The 13,799-nt window shown below is 43.6% G+C and overlaps 1 protein-coding gene across 1 annotated transcript in view; it reads right to left on the reverse strand.

The window, feature by feature from the left end:
• PRKCH (protein kinase C eta) overlaps positions 1 to 13,799 on the reverse strand; it is a 195,626-nt gene that overhangs the window by 59,817 nt on the left and 122,010 nt on the right. Inside the window, exons 8-9 of the mRNA XM_075330723.1 lie at positions 7,091 to 7,225; positions 1,098 to 1,271 (exon numbers count right to left, since the gene is read on the reverse strand). Of these exons, the coding sequence (XP_075186838.1) occupies positions 1,098 to 1,271; positions 7,091 to 7,225 (309 nt within the window). The remainder of the gene's footprint in view (positions 1 to 1,097; positions 1,272 to 7,090; positions 7,226 to 13,799) is intronic.

Genomic DNA, 13,799 nt, shown 5'->3' on the forward strand with positions numbered 1-13,799 from the left:
TGCGTGCGACATCGCAGCATCGGCTTGCGATGTCGCAACGTGCAAAGCCCGCCTAAGGGTAACTTTGCACGCTGCGACATCGCTAGCCGATGCTAGCGATGCCGAGCGCGATAGTACCTGCCCCCGTCGCACATGCGATATCTTGTGATAGCTGCCGTAGCGAACATTATCGCTACGGCAGCTTCCCACGCAATTACCTGCCCTGCGACCGTCGCTCTGGCCGGCGACCCGCCTCCTTCTTAAGGGGACAGGTCGTGCGGCGTCATAGCGACGTCACACGGCAGGCAGCCAATAGAAGCGGAGGGGCGGAGATGAGCGGGACGTAAACATCCCACCCACCCACCTCCTTCCTTCCGCATTGCTGGTGGACGCAGGTAGGAGATGTTCCTCGCTCCTGCGGCTTCACACACAGCGATGTGTGCTGCCGCAGGAACGAGGAACAACATCGTATCTCCTATTGGTGCGACATTATGGAAATGACCGACGCTGCACAGATCACCGATTTATGACGCTTTTGTGATAGTTTATCGGCGCATCTAGACTTTACACGTTGCGACGTCGTTCCTGGCGCCGAATGTGCGTCACTTTCGATTTGACCCCGACAATATCGTAGTAGTGATGTCGCAACGTGCAAAGTATCCCTTAGAAATCATGCCTAGCCTGGCTCTCTCCACAAAGAGGACCTTTACCCCATAGACCAGCTCTATGAGTCCTCTCCCCCAACCAACCAGTCTTCTACTTTGTACTGATGAGGGGCAAAATCTGAAATAGCTGTAAGCAAATGGGGAATCCAATTTGGCTTTATATCCTAAGTTATGTAAGACAATACATTTGGCTTTATATCCTAAGTTATGTAAGACAATACATTTGGCTTTATATCCTAAGTTATGTAAGACAATACATTTGGCTTTATATCCTAAGTTATGTAAGACAATACATTTGGCTTTATATCCTAAGTTATGTAAGACAATACATTTGGCTTTATATCCTAAGTTATGTAAGACAATACATTTGGCTTTATATCCTAAGTTATGTAAGACAATACATTTGGCCGTGTCACTTACTAACTAGATGTAAGTGTTGAATGGAGAACTCACCGGAGTCTGGAAGCAGCAGAAGAGCTGAGTAAGGAACGGGTGGTTACACGCCAGCGCCAGGATGCGCTTCTCGGTCATGGTACATTCTACGTCATCGTCTTGTAGAATCACATCCTTCTTTAGCACCTTCACTGCATAAAGATTATCACCCTCTCTGGATTTGGCAAGCATCACCTGTGGGCAGAAGACACCAAGAAACTGGAGTTATTAACTCAAAACATAAAAGAGTTGTGTCACGGGTGACAGACAGTCATGTGGTTTCTGGCCATAGAAGATCACAGCGTTTGGTTGCACAGAATACTCCCTAACTTTCTAGTATTCCTGATCTCAGTATTCATTATACTAGGTAGGTTTCCTGCTGGGTTTTCATCTCTCTCCCTTTTGGACCCAGTAGGAGCTCGACTTCCACCCAGCTGCTGATCATCAGTATTTCCTTGGTGCTTAAATACCTCATCCTTCCCAGGTCTGGTGCTGGTGATATTATTCAGTTCATTCTAGCTCTGGTTGCAAGCAGGTGGCTTGTACCCATCTGTGGTATCGTTGCTGAACTTCTAACTCAGTTATCTGTAGATAAGTAGTTCATGCTTTTTTCCCCCCGTGTTTCCTCCTTGTGTCATCTATAGTGTTTAGTGCGGTTCACGAAGAGCTCATCCCACCCGTTCCCTATTTAGGGTCCAGCACTAGGGATACCTAGGGTCAGGTATCCGGCTCGGTGCATAGGTGCGGAACCTATCTAGGTGGTGAGGGACCCCAGGAATGAGCGATAGGTTGGGTCAGAGGTCACCATCTCCCCCTTCCCTTACGATGCTCGCTTGGTACTCCCCAGTACCTAGCGTGACAGGTTGTCTGCTTTGAACAATGACATAATCAATGAGGAGCCTATGGGCAATAACATCTACATACCACTGGCTGAACCCACTGAATTTAAAGAGACCAGATAACCATCTCAATATGATGGGGGCTTCTTGATTCCCTTTGGAAAGATTATGTTGGGTGGGTGGGGGAAGATCAGGCCGTTGGTTTTGGACATGCCTTATCCTTTCATTCCTGCTTGAAAGCTGCTGTTAGAGCTCTCTGGCTAAGGGTTACTCCTGGTAGAAATAAAATATATGGACACCTTCAGGGGCAATTTTTTTATTTAAATACATGCATTGTTGGCTATTAATGTTGCACCGTTTGCCTTCTGTAGCCATTTGCTTGCTGTGGAATGAGTTAACTGAGGATCCAACAGTGAGCTCTTTTTTATAAGGCCTTGTGCGCACTAGGCGTTTTTGCCGCGTTTTTAGCGGCGTTTTTTACCGCGTTTTTGTGCTGAAAACGCAGTGACATTGCTTCCCCAGCAATGTCTATGGGTTTTCAGAAGTGCTGTCCGCACACAGCGTTTTTTTGTAGCTGCGTTTTTGTGGTGACCACAAAAATGCAGCATGTCAATTATTTCTGCGTTTTTCACTGCGTTTTTCACCCATTGAGTTCAATGAGATGTTCAACAACGCAATGAAAAACGCATATAGCTGCGTTTCTATGACTAAAAACGCAGCTATAAACGCAAGGGGTGGGTACTACAGTGACGTGTACAGGTAGAGGATTCCTTCTGTTGGTAAACACAGAAACATGAATCCTCCCGGTACCGTCACCGCTGCCTCCACCTCCCGTCCGGTGCCATGTCAGCTCCGTGCAGCGCCATGTCTGGGCGGGAGGTGGAGGCAGCGGCGAAAACCAAAGTGAACAGTAGAAAAATAAAAAAATGTCATATATACTCACCTGTCTGCAGGGTCCCGGTGCCATGCCCGCTCCCATCTCCTCCCGGTACCGCCGCTCTGCCTGTGTGCAGTCTCCCCGGGGCAGGACCTTGCTTGCAGGACCTGGCGGTGGATCACCTGATGCAGTCACCTGACGCATCAGCTGATCGTAATTCTCGCGGGGTCGCCGGCTTTTTCGCGCCCGGCCGGCTATCAGCTGATCCTGCAGTCAGGGGACTTCATCAGCTGATTACCGGCAGCTCCTGCAGTGATGGGCCAGGATCAGACTCCGCTGCAGGAGCTGCCGGTAATCAGCACATAAGTGAGTATGTATTTATTTATTTATTTTTTTTTCTACTGATGCATCAGCTGATTGTATAATCGGCTTTTATACAATCAGCTGATGTGTCATGTGATTCACGTAGTTTAACCTGACACATCATCTGATCGCTTTGCCTTCCAGCAAACCGATCAGATGATATTGGATCCGGATTGGACGGCGCGGGACCCTTGACCCAGGATTACTGCGGAGGGGGGTTCTTTATTTCAATAAAGATGGAGTCACGAATTGTGTTGTGTTTTATTTCTAATAAAAATATTTTTCTGTGTGTTTTTTTTTTTTATCATTACTAGAAATTCATGGTGGCCATGTCTAATATTGGCGTGACACCATGAATTTCGGGCTTAGGGCTAGCTGATAATACACAGCTAGCCCTAACTCCATTATTACCCAGCGAGCCACCCGGCATCAGGGCAGCTGGAGGAGTTGGATACAGCGCCAGAAGATGGCGCTTCTATGAAAGCGCCATTTTCTGGGGTGGCTGCGGGACTGCAATTCGCAGTGGGGGTGCCCAGAAAGCTTGGGCACCCTGCACTGTGGATTCCAATCCCCAGCTGCCTAGTTGTACCCGGCTGGACTCAAAAATTAGGCGAAGCTCACGTCATTTTTTTTTTTTTTTTAATTATTTCATGAAATTCATGAAATAATTAAAAAAAAGGGCTTCTCTATATTTTTGGTTCCCAGCCGGGTACAAAAAGGCAGCTGGGGGTTGGGGGCAGCCCGTACCTGCCTGCTGTACCCGGCTAGCATTCAAAAATATGGCGAAGCCCACGTCATTTTTTTTTTTTTTTCTTTTTGGACAAAAAACTGCATACAGTCCTGGATGGAGGCTGCTGAGCCTTGTAGTTCTGCAGCTGCTGTCTGCTCTCCTGCATACACTAGTTCTGCAGCTGTCTGCTCTCCTGCATACAATGAACATTTTGAAGAAGGAAATGACATCAGACTTTTTTTTTTTTTTTCATCAACAATCTTTAATGGCATTGTGCACTGATTAAAAACGCAGTGAGCAAAAACGCAGCAAAAAACGCACCAAATCGCGGCAAAAACGCATGCGTTTTTGTCGCATTTTTTAGCCGCGGGTGCGTTTTTTGAGACAAAAACGCACATAAAAACGCAGCGTGAAAAAAACACCTAGTGCGCACATACCCTAACCCTTATCTTTGTTTTTCTGAGCTCCTCTGAGCTGATTTAGGACCACAAAGTTCAGTTCAAGTTTCTTTTGGCCGGAAATCAGCTGTGAGGAGCCCAGATGACAGAAAAAAAAATAGTCAAAAGCTCTTTCATCAGAACAGATTCTCAGTTACCTCATTCCGCAGAGAGCAATAGACCGTGCCACACAGAAGGCAAATGGTGCAATATTTTTAACTAAATTAAATTGCAAAAATTATTTTGAAAAAAATAAATAAATAATAAAATACCTATATTAAAATAAAAATAAATGAATAAAAAAAATAGCATTGATATTTTCATAATTTTTAAAATAATTCTCGCAAATTAAAATGAAGAATACTGAATGAATCCCCTTACAGCAGAATTCCTAGTTTATAGGATACATAACATGGAATAAATGGCGCTATAATAATAAATAATAATAACATGGATTTTCTAAGCTAGATATCCCCTTTGGATTCCCTGTGGGTTTCCATGTACGTGTGCTGCTTTAAGGGGGTCTTTGTAACACAACATATTTCCCAGGAATTCCTCCTAACTGCAGTCCAGGTGAAACAACACACAAATCTGCAATTATCCGGAAAAAGTAAGTGTTTAGTCTATTCTTATATCAGGATGGGCAGCAGCTTGCTGCAGCTATTTATATAAGGGGAAACCATATAACCCCCAATGTTGGGATTTTTTTTTAAAAAAAAACATACAAAAGCAGATTTGCTCACAGGCTTTATTTGTATGCATCAATGCCCCCTAAAAATCTCAAGGTGGTCTTCTCTTAAGAGACAGAGGGAACTGGATGAACAGTTAAAATTGCAAACGTTGCAACTCTTGAAATGTGCATTGATGGCTATACCAATGGCCGAATGGTAATCTCTGGCTTTATATAAATAAACCAAAAGTGTTTCAAAAAGTTTAAGGGAATCTGGCAGCTGATTTTGTAGCATAATACTAAAGTTATCCTTCAGTTGGGCTTAAAGGGAACCTGTCACCAGTTTTTCGGACTATAAGCTGCGGCCACCACCAGCGGGCTCTTATATACGGCATTCCAGAATACTGTATATAAGAGCCCAGGTCGCTGTGTAAAACAAAAAAAACACTTTATAATACTCACCTAAAAAGTCGCTGCGGTGGATTCCAGTCAGATGGGTGTCTCTGTTCTCCAGTGCCGGCGCCGCCTCTTTCGGCCATCTTCGTCCTCCTTCTCAAGCCGCGGTACATGACGTGTCCTATGTCATACACACTCGCCGGTCCCGCGCACACGCACTACAATGCTTAGATCTGCCCTGCTCAGGACCTCAATGCCGGCGCATGTGCATGACGTCGGACGCATCATGCACCACGGCTACAGAAGAAGGACGACAAAAATGGCTGAAAGAGTTGGCGCCGGCACCGGAGATCAGAGACGCCCATCTGACTCAAATCCATAGCAGTGCAACTGTTTAGGTGAGTATTATAAAAGTGTTTTTAATGTTTTACATAGCGGCCTGGGCTCTTATATACAGCATGTTAAAATGCTGTGTATAAGAGCCCGGTGGTGGTGGCCGCAGCTTTTAGGCCGAAAAAGTGGTGACAGGTTCCCTTTAAGGAGATTTTTCAGGATCTGTAAGTTTTATTGCTCTACCTTATCCTGTTATCTTGCTGTAAGCTCCATAGAATTCAGTGTCTAGTGCAGGCTAGTCAAGTGTATGTAAATACAATATCCATATTCACTGCTCCCTCCACCCACCTCCCAGGGCATCCACTATCACTGCTGAGAGGTGGGAGGGAATATAGGTGGGGGCAGCAGTGCAAATCCAGTTTAGATTTACAATCACTGATTCCAGCACTGAGAGGTGGGAGGAGGGAGCACGAAATATGCAGTTTGTCTTTACATATGCTTGACTAGTTACTAGGTCACACTGAATTCTATGGAGCTTACAACAAGATAACAGGATAACGTAAAGCAATAAAACTTACTGATCCTGAAAGGTCTCCTTAAGCCCAGTTTAAACAACATTAGTATTGTATTAGAAAATCACTTGACAGATTCCCTTTAAAGGGGTTTTATAAGACTGGGCCAGAATAGTGCCAGGCTTGTCCATGGCAGTGACTGGTTTTAAAGCTCTTTTCTATTTTAAAGGGAATCTGTCAGCAGGTTTTTGCTATGCAATCTGTGAGCAGTGTGATGTAGAGGCGTTTCTGCCTTCATTGCAGCAATGTTGTTATAATTTTGTTATAATCACAGTTTTCTCTGTTACTGATCTAGCAGAGCTCGAAAAGCAGAGCTGTATATAACTCACCCACACCACTGATTGGCAGCTTTCTGTGTACACTGTATATTGACAGAAAGCTGCTAATTAGTGCTTGGGAAAAGGATGGACCAGGAGGCACGAGACACCTAGTCCTGTAGTGATAATCTCCTGCTAATTAAACACTGATTTTATTGAAACAGCAGCACACAATCCAGTAAGGGACATTGCTTGAATCAGGATTTTGGCCCCTACATCACGCTACTCTGAGATTACATAGCCAAAATCTACTGACAGATCCCCTTCAATATAATGGAGGTGAACTGCAGTACTAAAATATAGAAAGGTGAAGAACAATTTTGAAAGAAAAGTCTCTGCAAATGTTAAAAGGATCGGCACATAAAGTCCATGCATGCTATGATTAGCGACGTGAGATTTTGGAGGTCTTCAGAAAACAGCATATAACACTGTGATACTAATAAACGTACAGAAAAATTCCAGCTGATAACAACCACCGACCTTCCCAAAGCTGCCTTTACCCAGAACACGCAAAAAGGTGAAATCCTCAATCCCAAATTTGTATTGTGACGACGTGTTGGAAAGAGAGTCTTCTTCAGAGCCGTTTTCTGACCTGGAGGGACTATTGTCTGAATGCTATGGAATACAATAAAAAAATAAATATTTTATATAATTATTACTATTAAAAGGAATCCTGTTGGATTTTCCAAGGTCCTAAGTATCATAAAGAGCCCATCTCTGCCTTCTAAAAAGTGAAAAACACTCTTAAAGGGCTTGTCCATCTTTAGAAACATTTTCTTTTTACTTAAAGCGCACCAATCACTAGGATTTTTGTATATAACCTAAAGCCAGTGCTATACTGGCACTATCAGGCTGATTCTATACATACCTTAAGTGGTCAGCTCGGATGTACAGGTTTTGAAACACAAGCAAGTAAAGTTTGTAAAATGAGCAGCTTTTTGAATGACAGCAGCTGCCGATCAGCTGATAGCTGGGGTGGGTTTTCCCGCCCCCTCTATTATTTATGCTATATCTATTATAGAATCATTTTTACGATCTGACTAGAAGGACCTGTGCTGATGCCATACCCATGTGACCAGAAGGGGCGGGGCCTCAGCCAACATAGCTGATACCAGGAAGTAACATTAATTTTTCTCTTGGCTGAGGTCCCGCCCCTTCTGGTCACATGTGTATGACATCAGCACAGGTCCTTATAGTCAGATAGTAAAACTATTCTATCATAAAATTAACATAAATAACAGATAGGGGGAAGAAAAGCAGGCAGGTGGGCGGGGATCACTATGAATATTCACACCAGCTATTCGGCAGCTGCTGTCATTCAAGAAGCTGCTCATTATACAAACTTTACTTTCTTGGATTTCCAAATCTAAAACATCCGAGCTGCCCACTGCACATATGTATAGAATCAGCCTGATAGTGCCAGTACAGCACTGGCTTTATGTTATATATGAAAATGCTGGTGATTGGTGCGGTTTAAATGCATAGGAATAGCGTTTGCACTTGTTACCACATCGCAAGTTATCCTCTATAGAGCACAGTTTTAGTGGCGCTTGTCATTGGGATACATCGTCAGACCCCCATTGATCAATACCCTTTGATTATTTAAAGGGGATGTCCAAAAAATGCCACTTTGTAGTAAATAGGTTCCTAACAAATCTGCTGAGTATGTGTCCTGTGGGTGCAACACCTTGTAATCAGGGAGGGAACATAATAGTAAGTGTTCACTTTCCCTGCAGCGCCACCACTGGTCACATAAAGCATTACACACGTCCAAATAATACAGGCTTTGTATGAATGATTGTTCACCACAGTTTCCATTAAAGGGTTATTTCCATCTCCAAGATCATATCCTAATATATAATAGGTGGAGTAATAATAATAATAATAATAATAATAATACAAATAGTGAATACCACAAATTAGAAATGTAGTATAGTTCTCCTGATATAGCCATGTCTTTTACCTTATCTGCAGGACATTGAAGTAGCTTAGACATTCATGGTTATGACCACTAGCAACTAACTGTCACTATATGAGTGCACGTAACTGTGGATACCTAAGCTACTTCAATGCCCTGCACATGAGGTAGGAGACATAGCTCATCAGAAGAACTATACTACATTTCTAATGGGAGTAATTTGTTAATAATATTGTCGCGGGCGGAGGAGGGGACGCCGCGCTCTCCCACTGCTCGGGTCTGGCTGCGGCTGCTCGGTGGTGGCTCGAGTGGTGGGCCGGATCCCGGGGACTCGAGCGGCGCTCCTCGCCCGTGAGTGAAAAGGGGATGATTGTGGGGGTTTATTGTTATTGTCTGTGACGCCACCCACGGTTGTGGTTATTTTGGTGACACCACCGCTGCTCTGGACGGGGATCCCGGGAGTGGTGACAGGGAGCAGCTTTGTTGTTAGTTCTCCCCTCCGTGGGTAGGGGAGTTGGTTGTCCCGGGGCCCGGTGATGGGGTAGGGATGGATGGCAGGCGAACTACGGGGCCTGGCGAGGTGCAGGGTCGCAGGGGCAGCGCTGTGCCGCACGGCACGGTGCTACTCAGTCAGCCCAATGATGAAGACACAGTTCTCGGTAAAACACTCGGCTGGATGGACGGGTCCCACAGACTGCTGCGGTGTTGTTTCTCCCGGCAGGTTGATGGTGACTGCCTTTCCCTGCACCTATGTACGGTTGATAGTTCCGATGGGTTCCCACCAGTAACCCGCTCCCCAGCTTGGATGTGGGCTGGAGGAGCCCCTTCTTGCCCGCAGGCTCTGGCGCTGAGAAACGGTTGCCTTGGCGGTGTCTCTCTCTGCTGGTTGGACTGTTGCCTTCTGTCGGGACTTGGCTGTTTGGAAACCCAGGAGGTTCCCTTCACTAACGGGTTCGGCAAATTCACGGCGACTCCTAGCCTTGCCGGGGTTCGTAAGCCCCTGCCAGATGGCGCTGACTTCTCTTCGTGTACCGGTCCGGTACCGCCGAGCCACCGCCCGTCCACGGTCCTTACGGTAACTCCGATAGGCCACTCCTGCAGACGGTCACCACCGTCTGCCAACCTTGCTGTCTCGCCCGGGCCACACACCCGGACGCTGTCAGTCAGTTGCTCCACTACTACACTTTCCTCCTTCCACTTTCACTGTCCAAACTTATCTCTGTCCACTCCTCAACTCCTCTCAAACTAATCTGAGCTCTTTTCCCGCCTCCAGGACTGTGAACTCCTCGGGTGGGTGGGACCAACCGCCTGGCCCACCCCCTGGTGTGATCATCAGCCCCTGGAGGAAGGCAACAAGGGTTTTTGTCTGACCTTGATGTGCCTGCAGGGAGTGTGGGGTGTGTAGGTGTTGTGCTCTGTGGCCCCTGGCTTGTCCAGGGCGCCACAATATTATTATTACTACATATTGGGATAGGATCTTGGAGATGGCAATAATCCTTTAAGGCATCGCTGTTTACATGAGTGAACGTGCTGCCTACAAATATTAATTTTATATCTCTGTCTAAGTTGTGATCAATGACAAAGAAGAATTATATAGTTTGATCACTGGACAAATATACACAAATGTAACAGACCTTTATGCTGTTAATAGTACAAACACTGCCTGCCTACAAAGTGGCCCACTCTGTCCCCTACGGGAGGGCTGACAGCCCAAAATTGAATATTTGTATACGATTTGCACAGTTAATAAATATGCAGTGATCGCACTGCTAAACTAAAACTTGTACAACTTCACTACATTGGCGACCAATGTCTTATCCTAAACAGAGAACAAAAAAATAAGTCAATATTTATAAGGCGAAATCTTCTGGTTTAGCAAAACCGGAACAAACTGATTACCGGGCTGCAATCTGGAATTTCCAGATCAACAGAACGATCAAAGATCGCCACCTTGTGGTAAATGTCAGAGCTGCCTTAAAGTTTATATGAATTATATTTTTTTTATCCATTTTACACTAAAAAATAATTAGGCTATTCAAATAATTTTTGCCTCTTCTCTTGCAATACATGGGATTTTTTTATGTCACTGTGAATATTATATATACAGTCAGGGCCAGAAATATTTGGACAGTGACACAAGTTTTGTTATTTTAGCTGTTTACAAAAACATGTTCAGAAATACAATTATATATATAATATGGGCTGAAAGTGCACACTCCCAGCTGCAATATGAGAGTTTTCACATCCAAATCGGAGAAAGGGTTTAGGAATCCTAGCTCTGTAATGCATAGCCTCCTCTTTTTCAAGGGACCAAAAGTAATTGGACAAGGGACTCTAAGGGCTGCAATTAACTCTGAAGGCGTCTCCCTCATAAACCTGTAACCAATGAAGTAGTTAAAAGGTCTGGGGTTGATTACAGGTGTGTGGTTTTGCATTTGGAAGCTGTTGCTGTGACCAGACAACATGCGGTCTAAGGAACTCTCAATTGAGGTGAAGCAGAACATCCTGAGGCTGAAAAAAAAGAAAAAATCCATCAGAGAGATAGCAGACATGCTTGGAGTAGCAAAATCAACAGTCGGGTACATTCTGAGAAAAAAGGAATTGACTGGTGAGCTTGGGAACTTAAAAAGGCCTGGGCGTCCACGGATGACAACAGTGGTGGATGATCGCCGCATACTTTCTTTGGTGAAGAAGAACCCGTTCACAACATCAACTGAAGTCCAGAAGACTCTCAGTGAAGTAGGTGTATCTGTCTCTAAGTCAACAGTAAAGAGAAGACTTCATGAAAGTAAATACAAAGGGTTCACATCTAGATGCAAACCATTCATCAATTCCAAAAATAGACAGGCCAGAGTTAAATTTGCTGAAAAACACAGAAGGCTGCGGCTGTAAAGGCCTGGCAAAGCATTAAGAAGGAGGAAACCCAGCGTTTGGTGATGTCCATGGGTTCCAGACTTAAGGCAGTGATTGCCTCCAAAGGATTCGCAACAAAATATTGAAAATAAAAATATTTTGTTTGGGTTTGGTTTATTTGTCCAATTACTTTTGACCTCCTAAAATGTGGAGTGTTTGTAAAGAAATGTGTACAATTCCTACAATTTCTATCAGATATTTTTGTTCAAACCTTCAAATTAAACGTTACAATCTGCACTTGAATTCTGTTGTAGAGGTTTCATTTCAAATCCAATGTGGTGGCATGCAGAGCCCAACTCGCGAAAATTGTGTCACTGTCCAAATATTTCTGGACCTAACTGTATATAATAGAGATACAGTGTGTGTATATAGATATACAGTTAGGTTCAGAAATATTTGGACAGTGACACAATTTTCGCGAGTTGGGCTCTGCATGCCACCACATTGGATTAATAAACACAAGTGACCCAGTGCCATTGAAAGCCATGCATGCCCATGCCATCACGTTGCCTCCACCATGTTTTACAGAGGATGTGGTGTGCCTTGGATCATGTGCCGTTCCCTTTCTTCTCCAAACTTTTTTCTTCCCATCATTCTGGTACAGGTTGATCTTTGTCTCATCTGTCCATAGAATACTTTTCCAGAACTGAGCTGGCTTCATGAGGTGTTTTTCAGCAAATTTAACTCTGGCATGTCTATTTTTGGAATTGATGAATGGTTTGCATCTAGATGTGAACCCTTTGTATTTACTTTCATGGAGTCTGCTCTTTACTGTTGACTTAGAGACAGATACACCTACTTCACTGAGAGTGTTCTGGACTTCAGTTGATGTTGTGAACGGGTTCTTCTTCACCAAAGAAAGTATGCGGCGATCATCCACCACTGTTGTCATCCGTGGACGCCCAGGCCTTTTTGAGTTCCCAAGCTCACCAGTCAATTCCTTTTTTCTCAGAATGTACCCGACTGTTGATTTTGCTACTCCAAGCATGTCTGCTATCTCTCTGATGGATTTTTTCTTTTTTTTTCAGCCTCAGGATGTTCTGCTTCACCTCAATTGAGAGTTCTCTAGACCGCATGTTGTCTGGTCACAGCAACAACTTCCAAATGCAAAACCACACACCTGTAATCAACCCCAGACCTTTTAACTACTTCATTGATTACAGGTTAACGAGGGAGACGCCTTCAGAGTTAATTGCAGCCCTTAGAGTCCCTTGTCCAATTACTTTTGGTCCCTTGAAAAAGAGAAGGCTATGCATTACAGAGCTATGATTCCTAAACTCTTTCTCCGATTTGGATGTGAAAACTCTCATATTGCAGCTGGGAGTGTGCACTTTCAGCCCATATTATATATAATTGTATTTCTGAACATGTTTTTGTAAACAGCTAAAATAACAAAACTTGTGTCACTGTCCAAATATTTCTGGACCTAACTATATATATATATATATATATATATATACACATACATACATACATACATACACACATTATATATACACATACATATATATTATATATATACATACATACATATATATATATATATATATATATACACATGCACACATATATATATATATATATATATATATATATATATATATATATATATATATATATATATATATAATAAAAAAGAACACATTGTATATACATGAAAAATATATATATGATTATATATATATATATATATATTATATACATACACACACACACACACACACACACACACACACACACACACACACACACACACACACACACACACAGAGTACAGAGCAAATGTTTGGACACACCTTCTCTTTCAAAGAGTTTTCTTTATTTTCAGGACTCTGAAAATTGTAGATACACATTGAAGGCATCAAAACTATGCATTAAAACATGTGGAATGAAATACCTAAAAATAAGTGTGAAACAACAAACTATGTCTTATATTCTAGGTTCTTCAAAGTAGCCACCTTTTGCTTTGATTACTGCTTTGCACACTCTTGGCATTCTCTTGATGAGCTTCAAGAGGTAGTCACCGGAAATGGTTTTCCAACAGTCTTGAAGGAGTTCCCAGAGATGCTTAGCACTTGTTGGCCCTTTTGCCTTCACTCTGCGGTCCAGCTCACCCCAAACCATCTCGATTGGGTTCAGGTCTGGTGACTGTGGAGACCAGGTCATCTGGCGTAGCACCCCATCACTCTCCTTCTTAGTCAAATAGCCCTTACACAGCCTGGAGGTGTGTTTGGGGTCATTGTCCTGTTGAAAAATAAATGATGGTCCAACTAAACGCAAACCAGATGGAATAGCACGCCGCTGCAAGATGCTGTGGTAGCCATGCTGGTTCTGTATGCCTCCAATTTTGAATAAATC

Source organism: Anomaloglossus baeobatrachus, chromosome 12 (genome assembly GCF_048569485.1).
Source record: "Anomaloglossus baeobatrachus isolate aAnoBae1 chromosome 12, aAnoBae1.hap1, whole genome shotgun sequence".
NCBI lineage: Eukaryota > Metazoa > Chordata > Amphibia > Anura > Aromobatidae > Anomaloglossus > Anomaloglossus baeobatrachus.